The 16,967-nt window shown below is 38.8% G+C and overlaps 2 protein-coding genes and 1 long non-coding RNA gene across 5 annotated transcripts in view; 1 reads left to right on the forward strand and 2 right to left on the reverse strand.

Annotated features, from left to right (window-relative positions):
- The window catches only part of LOC139105417 (uncharacterized), a 120,710-nt gene that overhangs the window by 91,732 nt on the left and 12,011 nt on the right, over positions 1–16,967 (forward strand). The window lies entirely within an intron of this gene.
- On the reverse strand, positions 3,006–9,846 carry LOC139105375 (glutamate receptor ionotropic, kainate 2-like). 3 transcript variants are annotated; one of them, XM_070661431.1, is made up of 16 exons: positions 9,250–9,846; positions 8,459–8,540; positions 8,192–8,350; positions 7,676–7,860; positions 7,289–7,443; positions 6,880–7,084; positions 6,426–6,725; positions 5,970–6,188; positions 5,593–5,793; positions 5,045–5,129; positions 4,669–4,945; positions 4,311–4,509; positions 3,986–4,211; positions 3,748–3,863; positions 3,283–3,429; positions 3,006–3,197 (listed from the first exon to the last, which is right to left on the reverse strand). In XM_070661431.1, the coding sequence occupies exons 1-16, from the start codon at positions 9,250–9,252 to the stop codon at positions 3,078–3,080; spliced, it is 2,679 nt and encodes an 892-aa protein (XP_070517532.1). In that variant the 5' UTR covers positions 9,253–9,846; the 3' UTR covers positions 3,006–3,077. The 3 variants fall into 3 exon arrangements, with proteins under 3 accessions (XP_070517532.1, XP_070517533.1, XP_070517534.1); XM_070661433.1 differs by having other exon boundaries at positions 3,007–3,197; positions 6,880–7,021; positions 9,250–9,844; XM_070661432.1 differs by having other exon boundaries at positions 8,459–9,846.
- LOC139105374 (glutamate receptor ionotropic, kainate 2-like) lies at positions 10,036–16,500 on the reverse strand. The gene is made up of 16 exons (XM_070661430.1): positions 16,387–16,500; positions 14,808–14,904; positions 14,349–14,507; positions 13,955–14,145; positions 13,630–13,787; positions 13,257–13,398; positions 12,832–13,134; positions 12,273–12,695; positions 12,099–12,183; positions 11,730–12,006; positions 11,422–11,620; positions 11,160–11,302; positions 10,996–11,078; positions 10,807–10,922; positions 10,570–10,719; positions 10,036–10,395 (listed from the first exon to the last, which is right to left on the reverse strand). The coding sequence occupies exons 2-16, from the start codon at positions 14,890–14,892 to the stop codon at positions 10,213–10,215; spliced, it is 2,697 nt and encodes an 898-aa protein (XP_070517531.1). The 5' UTR covers positions 14,893–14,904; positions 16,387–16,500; the 3' UTR covers positions 10,036–10,212.

The raw sequence follows: 16,967 nt of genomic DNA on the forward strand, positions 1-16,967 counted from the left end.
GTAATAAAAAGTTCAGTTTCATCTAGAGAGTTAAATTGTTATTAATTAATTTTGTATATTTACGAAGAGGAAGGGATTATTGCAAGTAGACTATATACTCGCAAGATTCATATTATCCGACACGTGTAAAAGTTGATAAACCAAATGTATTGGCACTTAAAATTAATTATATGTCAACGTTAGTATTACTTTTTACAAAATATATAATATACTACAGAAATAAACGTTTCGCGTAAGTTAAATGTATGTCGCCGCGGAAATTGCCTCGAAAAACCTTTTTCGGATTAAATGTGTTGGTTGGTTGAGCAGGGTGAGGTTCCATAAATACATTGATACCGTCACGCGCGGTCTCGGTGTTCGTATAGCCGCTCGAAAAAGTGAGCGATGTAAAAGAAGCGCGCAATAAAGAACTGGATAATCTGGGCCGCGTTCGCGGTGTCTCATCGGTGCAAACAAGACCTGTCCGGGATAACTAGGCGGCGCGTCGAAAGCGGATTTGCGAGCATTAAGATTTTACGCGCACGCAAGGTAGACATTTGCACCTCTCGTGTCGCGCACTCCGCCGCGCGTAATGGAAAACGCACGTTAATCTTCCCTAATTTTCTTCGGGCAGCGGCGGCCACTAATTTCGCTTTGTCGTCGCGATAACGACAATTAACGAGCCGGCGGACAGGCGCGTTTCGTCGAGCATTTCGGACGTCGCCTTAACACGTCGAGAATCACGCGACGGCGACGTTCCGTGACGAATCGCGCACTGAGAGAAAAGTGTAATCTACGATTTTATAATTGCAACCATAAATATACTTAACTCAATTATTTTACTACCCTAACGATTAATTCAGCTAAATATTTTTCTCTCAGGGAAATCTTTGAGTTAAACATAATTTTTTTTACTTTTTTTTATCTTTTGTTCACTTTCGTTCGTTCTCTTTTTCTCGCCAGTTCTTCGATAATATCTACAGCCGAAAGTTTCCCCGCGACCGTTTACATTTTAACTTCCCCGTCACGTTCGCGCGTCTAATCCGAATTTTAATACGAATTATCCGGGACGCGGGGCAGATTCGAAGGTTGAAATTTCCGGCGTGCCGCGTTTCCGTCTACTACATTGTTACCGGCGAGTTTCGCACAATGTGCACGCGTCGGTCGTAAATTTCGCGACGCCGGTTTCCCCTAATCAGTGAAGTCTCATTCGCGGTGGGATGGGCCGCGATGCAGAGAAAAGGCTAATGTGGACCAAGCGGCAGTGCTCGCTCGTAAATTTCGCGTCTCCGGGTACCCCTAATCAGAGGTACAGAGTAGCGTAGGAGAGGACGAATCTAGTCTGCTTTCTTGCCGGCAAGGCGAGCGAGTGGCGGGTAGGTAGGCAGCCCAGGTAGGCAGCCGGGCAGCAGCGAGGCGGACAAGTAGGCAGGGAGGACTTTCGTTCGCTGGCGATTCTTCTCGGCGTTATGCACGCGCGCACAAAGTCGTACGTCATGTCGAGCCGTTTAATGGCCTTTTAATACTACCTTACGAGCGGCGTGTTTCCCCACCCGCGCGGCTGAACGCGCTACCTTTGAATAAGGCGGCCGACGCAGGACTCCTCTCGGCGGTGTCTCCCCATCGGGCGCTCTGTCTCTGTCCGCGATCAGAGATTCTTTAAAGGTCCGTGTCATCGGTCGAGCCGTGACTCGTAAACCGCTGGGCGAATTCCCAGCGGAGAGAAAGAGAGAGAAAGAGATTGCGCGAGTTCGGTTCGAGAGCAGATCTTTGCTCGCGAGGACGCCTACCGGCGGTTACGCGCCACTGCGCGTATCTCTTCGCCGGATCTTCTTTGTTGCTCCGATCACGCACGGATGACCGTACTCGTGGACGTGCACACGCGAACCCGCTTACGACAAAATGTTCGAGATAAGCTCTGATCCTTAATGATCTTACGATACCGAGAATCCAGTTGGATGTCTAATAAGACGTTTACTGTCTCTCCGGACCGACGTGCTTATTATTTGTTAATTATTTTCTTATTCTCCTTAATCGTTATCTGAAATTCTAAATCACCGATGATCGATCGTACTTCTTTAATTCGTCACATGTATAATTATTTTTTTATATTTGTATAAATTTTAACGTTAAGTTGATTAATATTTTAATTTTAATTTTTTTTGTGACCGTGACATTATTACAATTGCGGATAATTATATTAATATTATTGTAAATGTCTAACGATGCAGCCGCGCAAAATGTAAAAATCACGGAGCCGCCCGAGGGCTGTTTTGCAAACATTGCAGCAGAATAAAGGAGTCTTGTCCCGAGCTGCCAGCGAATTTTTTTAAGACGGGGCAGCATAATGCCGCCGGGAAGAACTGCGCGTCGTGTCTAGTAATCTGTTAGACAACCCCATTATTTGCTCGCTTATCCACTTGAGTTGCATTAGGAGGAATTTTCACGGGGTTCTTCCATTATGCGCGCACGTCCGCGCGAGAGTCGATTGCCGCGTTTAACGTTTGCGGGGAGGAGAGAAGCGTTTCTTGCTCGTCGATAACACGGGCGGCGAGTCCGATCGCCATGTCATTGCCTCGGAAATGCAGATTCCCGCCGAGTCGCTCCCCGCGCAAACCGGTGCCCGTAATACGTAACGTTTTACGACATCGGTGGACGCGTATAAATAAGCGCCCGTTAAAATGCAACGTGGAATTTTTTTATTATCTCGATGGTAATACGTTTTTCTCTTCGTTTCGTCGCGCCCGCGTAGATTTGAAGGCGCCGTCTGTAATCTTCGGGGATGTTCGATTCCTCCTTGCGTATGTAATACGGAGAGATTTACCGCAGACGTCGGTCTGATTACGGTTTCACACGAAGCATTTATTAACAAGGCACTTATTTCCCGCGTTACCCCAACCCGCGCTAACGCCGCCGGTGATCATTAAAATGCATTCGCAGAAATTGCGTGATATTTTGGAATTTCTGTGCCGCGGCTCGCTAAAGGCCAAAGTGCCATTTTGCTCTGTAAATAATACCACAACGAAGATAATTTTTGTCGTAACTTTGGTTTTGTTTTATTGATTTGTCGTTTCTTCTTTTTCACTACGGACATGTATCTAATAATCGGTGCTGTCACTGTCAACTTCGTCGACTGAAGTTCTTCGTTTTATGATTTTCTGGCTTTTACAGCTGATTAAGAATTTTATCTCTTCCATGAGCTCCTCTTTGAATGAAACCTGCAAAACGTGCGATTCTTATAGCTTTGTAAATAATTCTGTGACACGAGTATGGAATTTATAAATAATATGTATGTAGTTATACGTTATGTCTCATCGCGACGTTCCGAATATTCCAAAGAAATGACCACCCGGTAAAAATCCAGGACAGCGCGACGCCGCTCATCATAATTACAAATACTCCACTAACGTCTTCAAATTTCAATGCCGTCGCCTGTGCTTTCGATGTTTCCTACAAAACCAAAATTAATAAATTTTAGTCTTCGCGCAATTTTTTCAAACTTTTGCTAGAAATAAATTTGATATAATTAATTTGTTAATTAATTTGACAATAATCAATTTGAAGAAATGATATTAGGAATAGCTTCGAGAGAAAAAGCTAGGAAATTTTTCAAAGGCGATGGGTCACAAAAATTGTGTACCCTTATTACTCGCGACGTCGGTTAAGAGCTAATACGCAACAATACATTTATCTGTCCGAGAGAATGTGCTTCAAAGATTAAACGTAATCTATTTAATACTTGTCACGCGGAAAATATAGATGTCATACATCACACGCATTTCCACCTCGCTTTTGTTTCCACCATTTAGTTTGCAGCTCGTTAAGCACGCCGCTTTGCTGTAGCTGTAGTATGGCCTGGGTCAGATACGTGCGATAATACGAGTCTGTTATCAAAGTTATTCTATTAAAATGACTGAATTATTTCAGCCGCGTTGTCCTCCATTTTAGAAAACTTGTACGTAATAGGTAATAATAATTATCCTCAATTGTATTAAAAATTACCGACCTTTCTTCATCGCTATTCCATAACTTTTTGAATCCAAAAGCCCGCCGATCATCGTCACGTTACACTCTCTTTGTGTGACGTATTCAATCGACGAGGATTCCATAAAGAACGCATAATCATCGTTCTGCACTTTTGTCACTCCCTTCTTGTTATCGACCATAATCACTTCCTTAGCATGTTTTTTCATATATTTGAACATAATTTTATACGGCTCGTGCGTGGAGTCCTGAAAAACGAGATTCTCATAAATACGTAAATCGCGAAGCAACACGCGCTATTTTTCAATCGACCCTCGTTAACTTTCTTCTCGTCTTTCGTCGCTTACCCGAAAGAAAGTATACGTCGACCCGTTTTCTTTTGCGCCGTACTTGATTTTCTGCTGGTAGGCCAGATCCTCCGCCTTTTTAAAGGACCACACGACAGATTTCGTGGATAACGCGGCCGCCAAATTGGCGATATACGTGTTGAGAATAATCAGAGCGAAAAACCACCACGCAACAGCCAATGCCCTTGTCGAGACTCCCCTAAAACACAAATTTTTTATCTTTTTTGTATTTTATTTTAAATAACATAATATTTTAAAACTATTATTTTATTTAATTTAAAAAAAGAAAATAATAATAAAAATAAAAATAAAAAAAAAAAACTTAGACGTTAGCAAGTTGATAGGAGCACTGACTTACACGGCTGCAAATCCGGTAGGAGCCTTCAAAATAGCGCCGATTATAAAAAACGGGGTGTCTTTTAAAGTGTAAGGTGTTCGTAGCACTTTCGGTTCTTTGATACACGGATATGGATTTTTCCACTCTGCAGGACTGAGCTTTCCAATAAAGAATAACAGTGTCGATACGATGATATATGCCGCAATTAACATTAACCAGACGCCGTTCGAGAACGGTCCTAGGAAAGACAGAAAGCTCGGAGGGGCTTTCGTTGGTTTTCTGTAGAGAATGCTTATACCTGCGAAACGTTTGATCCGAGTATACATTTTAAAGTTTCGATTTGTGTTTCATACTTTGCGATATTATTACGAAGCATATTATACAAGACCTACTTTACCTAAGTTCATAAAGGGACTTGTAAAGTCCACAGCTTGCTCTCTTTCTGACGTGATCGTCAGATCTGTGATCGCTAGATCCGCTTTCTTTAAAATTAAATGAGAAAATTTAATCGGATCAAGAAAATTCTTACGAGAGAAAAGTATTGAGTAGAAAAAGATAATTTACTCGTGTTTTTTATCAATTATTTGACGTAGGCTTTTGTATTTTATTAAGTTGTTAGATTGCAAATAGGAAAAAAAAAGATAAAGATATTCTTTAGAAATATTAATTAAAGAGGCATTTAATTTTAAAAAATAAAATCGATTTTTAAAGACTAAAAATCCGGAAAATTACTGAATTCTATTGATGCTGTGAAGAAGCAACTGTTTTATCAACACGTTTCTCTTTTATGTTGTACACTCGGTGGAAGATAGCAGCACTACTCGCGTTACGAAATCAATCGAACGTCTATATATTTGTGGAAAATATAATAAATGCACATTCTTGTGATTTTTTTGTTTAAATTACGTGGAAAATTCAAATGGCAAAGAATATCTTATAACTTACATCGTCAATTATTTTTCCTATCATTCCATTCCACTTCTTGGTTTGGTTATTAAACGCTCCGTAAACATTTTCAACTTCAAAGGTGTAATTAAACTTTAGTATTTTGCTCATCTCTTGAATAATGTCTATCGCGAAGCCTTCGTATCGATCATTTCCGGTTATTACATCGGTTGATTCTTTAAGCATCCCGTACGGATTGGTCTGAAATTTATTCTACTTTAATTCTTTGATAATTACTTTGAGAACTACTTATTTTTTTTTACTTTACTTTTGTTGTTTTACAACTTAATAAGCAGAAAATTAATTTCGCAATTTTAATTATTTTTTTTAACTTAAGACCAAATCGAAAAAGTTTTACGCAGATGATTAAAACATACTAGCGATATCAAGACAATAAAATGCTTATTGCTTAAATTCTCTCCGACATTTATTTTGGGGTTTTTGTAATCCCGAAGCCATTGAATACCGAAGTTCGGTTTCCATTTTCCGATTTTTAACAGTCCTTTACTTCCCAAAGTTACGATATCCAGTTCAAATTCACTTCGGAATCCGGCTGTATCAAATTTTATCGCGCCGCTTAGTCCGTGTATTTGCTCCTATAAATAAACGAAAAAAGTTACACATACGTTAAATGTCGTTTACCTTTTCGACATTCTTTAAGAAGTACATATGATGCATTTGTCGGCAATTTATTTGCTACCAGTAGAGTTTATTTTTTGTATTATTATTAAAAAAAAAAAAAAAAAATTAAAAGTATTTTTTTTCACGGTTGTAAAAAATATCAGCTTTGTTGGTTGTATTTCTATATTGCTGGGAATCATAATTGCACGTACGTTTCGCATGTAATTACTCAGGCTAACTCCGTGTCCCCAAATTTCCGTGCTGTTGCACGATAATTTTTTGAAGTTTTCGTTAATGCCGTTTCTTAATCGTGCATAACCGCTTGCGAAAAGTTGCACCGCGTCATAAGCGAGGGCCGCTTCCACCCTTAAGTGGGAGCCGTTTGTCAAGTTCCAACGAAGAAACCGACGTCGGATATTTCGGACAACTGAGCTTTCCGGGTCGATTAGACGTACGCCTGTTAGATTCACTCCGGAGTATTGGTACGGTTCCAAATCCAGGGTCTGCAAGTCCTAATAATGAAAAATACACTTGTTATTACTGTTAATAAAATAATTATAAATAAATAAAAATAATTATACCAACATTTCTCGCGAAAGTTAAATTAATTAAACGAAATATTAAAAAAAAAAAAAAAAAAAAATTAAGTAGATTTAAACGTCTTACCAGAGAAGTGACAATCACTTTGTGTTTCTCTGACATTATTCCGACTTGCTGTGCCTGCTTGAGAACGGACGCGAGAATATCGTACGAGCAGTCGATTATGATGTTCGTCCGCCCGGACATTTTAATTTCTTTCATGACACTCCTGCAAGTAAACCCGTCTCTCGTTAATTTCTGGATGGCTCGTGTCTCGCGGGGTAAAAAACCTCTATAATAAAAATTGCTACGATGAGACGCGGGACTGACGTTCGCTTCACATCCAGACGGTCGTCTCGTAAATCACCGCGATATTTCCCTGGCGTTTACGGCGGGGCTAAATAATGGCGCAGGTGCATAATAACTTGGTTTGACAAACGTCGCGCGGGAAAGTTCGCACGGTGAACGACCTATTTATATGATTCGTCGGGCATACCTAAAATTCGGTCCGCTACCCAAGTGGAAGAGCATTGCGGAAACTATATTGTTGGGCAACTTTAGCAGGCGGTTCATGCGGATCAAGCCATCCGCGTTTTCGTAAAGTATCGCGTACTCTTTCCACTGGTATTCTTCTATTAAGTTTTGATAGACCTAAACATTTCGAAAACGAAAGCAACGTTAAATAATGGAAACGCAAATAGCAGTAACTGAGCGTTATTAAAATAAAAAAAAATTTTAATGTTATTAATGTCAGCTTTTATTAAATTACATTTGATCTGGGAAATTGCAAGCGGTCGTTTAGAAATGGCTACGTAAATTAATAAAAAATAACGTAAATTAATGTAACGTTAAACTTAAAATAATAAATAAAAAATGAATATACCATAGACAGTGCGTGGGTATGCGGATACAGGTTTATTACGTTGCTGCCACGTTTTGGTTCGGGATCCCATCTCGCAACGATATAAGGTATGTCCAGAGTATCGCTCATACTTTGGATGTAGCTTGAGGTCGACTCGTCCTGGGGACCGAACATTCCGACTACTCCTTGGTTTATCAGCTCGCACGCTGCGTGCATCCCAAAAATTTACAATGTTATTTCGTAAAATGTTTCGTATTTGCACGAACAATCGAGCGTTTAATCGCGAGCGAACTGAAGCGTTTTATGTTACCATGAAATTTGCAATATTAATTCTGGTAAAATATTAATGCAATGCGTAAATAAAGTGATGTAAATAAAAGACATTTTAGATGAATTTCGAGGCTTTGAATGGCATATTCGTGATGTATGCATTTGGATAATGCGCGCCGCGAATGCGTCGCGCGCGAAACATTTTGTGAGGTAAAAATTAAATTGCGTATTTCTGCATTGATTAAAGCGCGAACAAAAGTTGTATACCTATTTTCGCTACTTGGAATGCGTTCTTCTTGATTTTTTCTGTTCTGGGTGTCAACGACACTCTCTTTGTATGCTCACTGGCAAAAATGTTTTTATTTACCACTTTGATCGAGATCTCGAATGCTTTTTGAATCGTCTCATCGCTGTCGAACAAACCTCCTGCGATCGTACAATTTCATCGGTATGCTGAGTTGATTACCAAAAGTCCGCCTCCACTCACATGTATTATTGTTGAGAAAGTAATGTTATCGCTTTCGGATGACTTACCGATCGGTATCTTCCTCGGAAATCCCAAAATATGGGGCGTAAATGCGACAGTGACGTACAGAAGTAGCATTTCTCGGTCATTCTAAAAGAGGATCGTTCTAATAGCAGCGCAACTAGTAAATGGCACGCATTTATGTGTTCTCTACAGAGTTTTCAAAATAAATTAATTAAAAAAAATTCGTCATCGACGTGAATAGACATTAAATTTAACTCGCATTTATTTGACCATTGCCATTTTGCTCTCGCTTTGTTATTCTACGTAATTTAGGCGTGCTACTGTGATACATGTGCACGCAACCAGCGTGGTATATTTAGACACATCTCGCATCGCTACGTGCAACGTATTCCGCAATGGTCCCTCTGAATTTATCTGTCGAAAACAATCGTCGCTCGGCTCACCGACAATCCCCGAGAACTGTCAGCGGCTTGCACAAATTTGTTTCTTAGAATTTCGAGCATACTTGTTGCGATACGTGCACTTTACTGAAATAATCAAAGCGTCCAAGAACTCGAATATATTATATCGCGAGCTATTTGAAATTGGTTCTCGAATATTTATTCAGTGTGATTGAAATATATTTTTGATAGCAAATTGATAAAATTCTATGTTACTTGGAAAATGAATAATCTACTCTCCATTAGCGTATATTTAAATTTTAAATCCGTTGAAGGCGCTTTCTTTTAACGTGACATAAATTTATTATTCGCATGATTCGCTGCGGAGCGAATTTTCGACGGCGTAGAGAAGTATGTTAAAATTTTTGTTTTAGCATAAAAAAAGAAAAACAAACCATTTTAAATTACAAATCAATGCCACGTGGTTAATGGCTGCAAATAATCACGCGATTTACTGTTAACTTTCCCTGTCCACGTCTATGTAGAACACTCGTTTTAACATTTTTTTCTTTCTTCGGAGCTGATTTGTTGATTAACGATGCTAGGTCACTTGTGATTAGTTGTGTTGTATTTATTTGCAAGTAATTGAAATGCACTGAAAAAGAAGCACTTAGCATGAAGAAAGTTATTCGTGCTCGCCGAATATATCGCGACCCACCCGACTCTATTGGAGCTAGTGGCAGTACTATTCTATGGTTACCAGTTGACTGGTATTTCAACCACATGCAAGAGCCTGAAAAGTAGGACTACTCTCGCGTATGTTATGTTGTTTCGCGCATGATCATTGTTTTAGCTCGCGTCAGAGAATTACCTCATAATCGTTAATGACCAGAATTATCCGCCTTCGTCGATTATCATTTTTGATTACCGCTCGGGAATTTTATTTAACGAGCAATCGAAGTGTTAGCGTGCATTTAGAATTTATTGACGCTTTTAACATCGTTCGTAATTCGTCTAATTTTAGACTCGCACACATTAGATGGAAACTAGATGTACAAATTAAAACATTTAGATCTTATTTCTGATTAGTTTATTATTATTATTTTTTGAGGGAATTTATTTTAAGGAAATTGAGCTCAAAATTTTGCTAAATATAATTCGTACTTACTACCGGTTTTTTTTTTACTTTTTAATTAATTATTAACTGTTGCGTGTGGAGGAAATAAAATAATAATGCGAGGTAAATTTATTAAAAACTGTATTATATGTTATACGATTCATATTTATCATTTTTTTATTTAGTGCATAGATGTTCTAAATTGTTTTGTACTTTATGTTAATTTGACAGTTTAATTCGACCGCTACAGTGAACTGTGCAAAACAGTAAATCTGTGCCAATCATAGCTTCTTTAAAATTATTATTTGCTGTCAGCTGGTGACGTTCTTATCACTGTCGGTATGAAACCGTACGGCGGAGTACACTCCCTCGTACTACCGTTATCGCTTTTATTGGACGATCCATTCTTTCTTCGGGTTGATTTAGTGCCGCTGCATTTTGCAATAAGTTTCAATTCGTTTAACAACTCCTCCTTAAAAGACACCTATAAAATAAATTTTTTTTTTTTTAATTTAATTTTGTTACTTATATTAAAAATTAATTTTGATTATTCCACCTCGTTGTTGCGTCAAGGCTAAGAGAGTTGATTCTAGGAAATATTAGCATGCTTTGGTGGAAGACAGTAGGATCGTACTACAAGTAAGAATAGTTCGCTTACATTTTCTTGCTTGGATGTTTGGGCAACGGCCAAAAGTAATTCGATTATAGTGTACACACAGGATAGAGCAGTGCCTATGATTAACACCACGAACATGCCGCCCACATTTTTCAAATCGAGAGCCTGTGCCCCGCTGGTTCCGGTGTTTTGCTGAACATTGACGGGTGACAAGCAGATTAGATAAATGTGATATGCATATATTTATTATTTTATAATTGCAAAATTATGTCACTTTACCGTGCATTTACCACCGCCTCGTTTTTGAGTCCACCACTTTTTCTTTATGTCCGAAATGGCACCGCTTTGCAATAATTGCAAAACGGCTGTGTTCATGTCGTGTAGAAACGGTGAGTCTGCAATGATATTTCATTTAAATTACGATCAGACATTTGTCTTTAATACAATTATTATTCTGATTAAGCTTACTTTTTTTCAATGCAATTCCATATCCTTTCTCGTCTAGCCAACCGTTAACTTGATGCACTTCGCAATTCCGTTCTACCTCATACCTAATGCAATATATATAATATAACAATATATGCGTGTGTAAAATTAAAGTAGTAAGTACAAAAATATAAAATATAAAATACTCGAGTGAAGCTGATTCCATGAGAAAAGCATAATCTTCCCATATGGCTTTTTTTATACCGAGATCATTATCTGCTACCACTACGTCATTTTTGTGTGCCTTCATATATTCGTACATTGTTTGGTACGTCCCGTGCGTGCTAGTCTTAAATTTAACAGAATTAAAAAAACTGATTTTACATTAAATTTCCATATATCGTATGTGTAATAATTATTATTTTCATTGCTATAAATAATTTGATAACTTCTAAATGATTAACTGACTTCGAAAAATTTGTACGTTGATCCATCTGCTTTTGCTCCGTACTTGATGTTCTTTTTTTTTGCCAGTTCTTCAACGTTATCAAAGGGTTGCACTATAGTATCTGTAGTTAGAAATGCCGCTAGATTAGCTGTGTAGCTGGATACCATGATGAGACAAAAGAACCACCAGCAACTCGCTATCATTCTCGTAGAAATGCCTCTTTAAATAATATAAATTTTGAGATTTAATTTTGTTTTATTATTGCGGATTTAAGTTCAAATTAATGAGAATATTTGTAATATTAAAAAAAAAATTCTTTGGTACTTACATTGGAGCTATCTCACTTCCTTGCTGCATAATACTACCTATCGCAAACCAAAACGAGTTTTTCATGCTGAATTGATTTTGGAGCGTCTCGGTTTCTTCAATGCAAGGGTAGGGATTGTTCCATTCTGCGGGACACAGTCTACCGTTTATGAAAAGTAACAGCGAAACTACCACGTAGGCGCCAATCAAATAGAACCAGACTTCGTTCGAAAATGGCAGTAGAAAAGAAAATAGACTTGGCGCTTCTTTACTTGGTTTTTTGTACAAAATACTTATACCTGTAAAATTGTTTGCATATCAATAATAAATCGTATTGCACTCGATTTATTTATACAGTAACGCGATATTAAATTTGATTAAATTTATTTACCGAGATTAAGGAAGGGATTCGTGAAATCGACGTACTCCTCTCTCTCTGACGTGATTGTGAGATCCGTGATAGCCATATCCGCCTCCTGAAAGCGCATTGTGCATTAGAATTATTTTCTTCTACTTGAATACTAGATTACACTTTTCAATATTTTTAATTATTTCGAATACTAACATCGGCTATAATTTTCCCAAGCATGCCGGTCCACTTTTTGGTATCTTTAATTAACTTTCCAGTACTCTTCTCCACTTGCAGCGTGTAGTTAAAGTGGAGTATTTGACTGATTTCTTGGATAATATCCACACAGAAACCCTCATAGCGCTCGTTACCACTCAGCGTTATCATCGATTCTTTTCGCATGGCGTAAGGCTTTGTAAGGGCTATTAAAACTATCAGCGTCCTATTTTGTATGGCCAGGCCATTCGATTTTTGATCGCCACTTTCTGATATCCAATCGATTTTCTCTCCCATCGTGCTGTTCCATTCGCCAATCTTTTTCAAGCCGTTTTCGGCCAGATGCACGATGTCTAGTTGTATGTTGGTACGAAAACCGTCCCTGTCAAATTTGACGAGGCCCGTCAATCCTCTCGTTTCGATCTAAAAGCAAAACAGCGCTGTAAGATTCATGTCTACGACGAAACAACAGAGAATTGATTAGAAAAAATTAATTGCATCTAACGTTATAAATGTAACGACAATAGTTTAAAATATTCGAGTATCTTTTGTATCTCACCGATCGCATGAAGTTGCTTAAACTTAACCCGTGTTCCCACCGTTCTGTGCCATCACACGGCAATTTTTTAACATCGACCTTCATAGCGTCTTTCAGCTGCTTTAAAGCTCTCGCGAATAATTGCACGGCGTCGAACATGAGCGCGGGCTCCACTTGCAGTTGCGAGGCATGATCTAGGCCCCATTCGATTTTGTATCGCTCCAAAATCTCGGTCACTACAGAATCTTTAGGATCGATTAAGCGCACGCCAGTTAAATTGACGCCGGAATATTGATACGGCTCTAAATCCAGAGTTTGCAAATCCTGTCATGCGTGAGGGTTTATTATAATATATTAAAAGTTTAATTAAAATTCTAAAGTCATTTATACACGAGTTAGTCTTACAATTAACACAAGTTTACAATTTTCGCGCAAGCGCTTCTTACCAAAGAAGTTACTATCACTTTGTATTTGTCGGATAACAAGCCGACTTGTTGGGCTTGCTTCAAAACCTCGTCGAGAATTTCTATGGAACAGTCGATGATAATATTCTCAATATTTGATGATTTGATTTCTTGCATCCCTTTCCTGTGCGGAAAAAAAATACCTGTACGCTTATTATAATAGTAATAATAAAAATAAAAAGAATAATCAAATTAAGAATTAAGAAAATTAATTAAATGAAGTAATGCAGCCTACTTTATACTTTTATGAAAGAAAAACTCGTAGTTGGATTGAAAAACTTTTAAAATACTTATAATATTGCGAATATATTTTTTTTAATTTGCAATTTTGCAAATATTTATTTCTTTAATTTACCTATAATTCGGCCCTTCACCTAATTGAAACATGATCGCGGAATCGCCTTGCACGTTCCATCGCTTTAGCAGTAGACGCATACGGATCAAGCTGTCGATGTTGTCGTACAATATCGCAAATGATTTCCATTTGTACTCGGTGACGAGTTGTTCGTAAACCTATAAAACTTTGATTAGTGATCGTTCTGTTAATGTCGATAAAAATTAAGTGAGACAAAATAAAATAATTTATAAGCTTTTCTTAATTTATTTCTTTTTCAAAAGCAGAACAAAATTGCATAACTCATATTATTGATATTATAATGTTAGACCTGTTAATTACTTACGCGCGATAACGAGTTTACATGCGGGTACAGATTCAGGCTTAATCCGCGCAATTCGGGAAGCTGATTGAAGTCCTGTCGCACGGTGATGTGCGGCACTTCTACTGTGTCGCATATGCTCTGCACGTGCTCGGCGATAATTTTTTCCTGAGGCCCAAAAATAGCGGCGACTCCCATATCTAATAATTCGCACACTAAACACATCGAAAAGTCGATTTTACAAAAGTACATATACAACATAACTCCAGCGTCACTTTTGATAAAATAATGCGACGATTATTTCTTGATTACCTACTATCGTTATTTTAATGTTACATTTTGTGAAAGGGAAAAGTTTGTGGAACAATGTTTCTTTGCAACGACAAGTCTTGTTAATTTAGATTTTTTTTTTGTTTACCTTTCGACGACGCTTCGAGTGTATCCTCTTCGATTCTTTCCATTTCCGGTGCCAAGTACACGTTCGAAAGTTCTTCGATCCTATGCCGGTATTTGTTCACCTCTTTGACCGACGATTTGAACATCCGCTGAATCGCCTCATCTTGATCAAACAGCCCCGCTGCGATACATAGACCCCGGTTCTTTTTAAAACTAATCTCACCGATACCACCAAAATAGCTCGTGACATAACTCACGAAGTAGCTTGTCCGTATAATATTATAACGACACGTGTATGTTATAATTCGGCTTTTCCAACATTTCTTTTTTAATGTTTAAGAATAACAATAACTTTTTAATTGCAAATTAATTTTAATTAACATTAAAGTTGATATAATAATATAAACAGCAAATAAATAACGCGCAAAAATAGTTTCATATTTTATTCGTCGAAGATATTAGTAAAAAGAATTTTTCTTACCTATCTGAATCTTTTTTGGGGCAGCTAGCACGCACACATAAGGCAAGAATATCGGCAATAATATCGCTAGAGGCTTGGTCAGCATCTTACGGTCATTCTGCATAGACACAATGAATAGAATTAAAATGCATTAGCCTCTTGACAGGTGGAAATGTGTATCCAACAGAGTCGGATATAAACGGCACGCACAAGGGAGGGGGCGCGTACGGCCAAACGGGAAGGTCTTGAACGAGCACTTAACCGGCCGACGTTATATAAACTAACCAGGAGGCGTCGCGCCGCCTTGAAAGTCGCTCTCGGCGCGCATAAATATTTAGACCCATCTAAAATCAATCTTCCAATATTGAAGCCTAGCTATTTGCTCGACGCTTATACTCTTAATAAATCCCTGCGGGCCCTCCGCGGCACCCCTACGTCACTTCGCCGAGTTTATTTTATCTGCTGTGAAAATAAGTTTCTCTCTTCCTTCCCGTCTCTTTGTGCGCCAGCACGACCGATTCTCAGGCTGCGCGCCGCAAGATAAATCAGTATTAAACGTATTTATGCAAGTAACCACCGTGCTCGATATTAATTATTATAATTTAGTGCCCTGCGCACGCGAGTAGGATCACTTCTTTTCAATTGCCTGAAGATCCCTGGGCAGATTTTAATTTTTTGTTCTTTTCTTTTTCACCAAAATTAAAAGAAAGATATTACGTATATTTCGAAATAATTAGTTTTTAAAGTGATTGAGATAAGGATGTTTTTTTTAATTAAATGCTATATTAATATTGGTGGATTTCAAGTATTTATTATGCGTCGTAGTTGACCAGCGTACCTTGAGAGTGGGAATTTTTAGCGACACCAGAGTTCCACGAAGCCTACTGTCATCGTGCCAACTGCACGCAGTCTGGCGCTGTTTTTTTTTTATTCATTCATTCAGAGCCGGTTTGCATTCATGTTTATGATTTATCACGGACGATTTGAGTATTTCGCAACGTGTCGGTTCGCCCAATCGCGTCATTATCAATAAATAATCGGCCAGCGTCGACTGCGATCGAGACTTAGGTCGGTCCAGCAGACGTCGGCGCGACATGGAAAACTAACGAAAATCTTTAGAGAACACATAACGACGTCGGTATATTTAGACGCCGAGCATCGCCGCTACTGGTGCTTGTCGCATTAGCCGTGTGACATAGATTTCGACGATATACAATCGAAGACATATTTTTCTTCGCGGAATTGCGTTTACTCCTTTCTTTTTACTCTCTATTTTACACGCTTAGCGCAGTATTGTCGCAAACGCGAGGTTGTTACCGCTGAGAATAGCTTAATTACTTTATCAAACGCGTAATCGGACACATCGTCGCGCTCGAAAGAGCAAACTTGCTCACAGCACCTTCCCAAACTTCTCGCTGAGCTGGTTTCACTTCGGTCAATTGAGACCCACTTGAATATTCCAAGGGAGAGATTTCCTTTCGCGGGAGGACAGAGGCGCGAAGTTACATGCAAGTTTTTATACCAATCGAGGCGCGTATCGGGATTCGGCCGATAGCCTGGCGAACGGATTATTATTCCCGAGGGCTTCGCGGAGGCTTACCTAAAAACGTGACGCTGCGGACTCGTTCTCACTCGACGCAGAAACTTTTAAGACGTGCGCCTTACTGTACGAAACTCGCGCGGCACGCGGTTCTAAATCCGAATAGCACTTCTCGCGATGCGTTTATCCCAACGGCGCATGCTCTAAACTTCCTTCCCGAATTTTCACGACCCGCCGTCGTCGACGAATGAAGGGAACTTAAAGCGCGACGGCATATAAAAATTAGCGAATTTTTTTAGACTCTCGACATCTCGAGAGTCTAAAAAAATCGTCAAGAAATTTTTAATATCTTCGGGGAGATTTTTAAATCCTTTTAAACGCAGCAGACACCGTGAAAACTGTCTAAAATTATTTATACAGCGCGTGTATTGTTCGTGCGTTAAAATCATTACACTAATGACACCGAGGGTGGAGTCGAGAGACCATTAAGGTGTTAGAGAAATTAGTTGCGCGGGTGATGCAAGTCAAGATTGCAATTGCAGGTAAAAGTATAATCGCGGGCAATTAATATGAGAATGAAATTATAATTATCTGGTAATGAAAAATTCGTTAGAGAGGCGGGCGTGCAATTACCCGCTAAT

Source organism: Cardiocondyla obscurior, linkage group LG09, assembly GCF_019399895.1.
Source record: "Cardiocondyla obscurior isolate alpha-2009 linkage group LG09, Cobs3.1, whole genome shotgun sequence".
NCBI classification, from domain to species: domain Eukaryota; kingdom Metazoa; phylum Arthropoda; class Insecta; order Hymenoptera; family Formicidae; genus Cardiocondyla; species Cardiocondyla obscurior.

What these genes read in the sequence shown, in the direction of transcription:
- LOC139105375 (XM_070661431.1), bottom strand. An exon ending in TTATTGTCTTGATATCGCTA is followed by an intron (nt 5,794 to 5,969) that starts GTATGTTTTAAT and finishes AATAAATTTCAG; the next exon opens with ACCAATCCGTACGGGATGCT. An exon ending in AAGTCCCTTTATGAACTTAG is followed by an intron (nt 4,946 to 5,044) that starts GTAAAGTAGGTC and finishes AACGTTTCGCAG; the next exon opens with GTATAAGCATTCTCTACAGA.
- LOC139105374 (XM_070661430.1), bottom strand. Translation starts at nt 14,892, where the DNA reads ATGCTGACCAAGCCTCTAGCGATATTATTGCCGATATTCTTGCCTTAT. An exon ending in CCCAAAAAAGATTCAGATAG is followed by an intron (nt 14,508 to 14,807) that starts GTAAGAAAAATT and finishes TATGTATCGCAG; the next exon opens with CGGGGCTGTTTGATCAAGAT. An exon ending in GGAAGTGAGATAGCTCCAAT is followed by an intron (nt 11,621 to 11,729) that starts GTAAGTACCAAA and finishes TATTATTTAAAG; the next exon opens with AGGCATTTCTACGAGAATGA.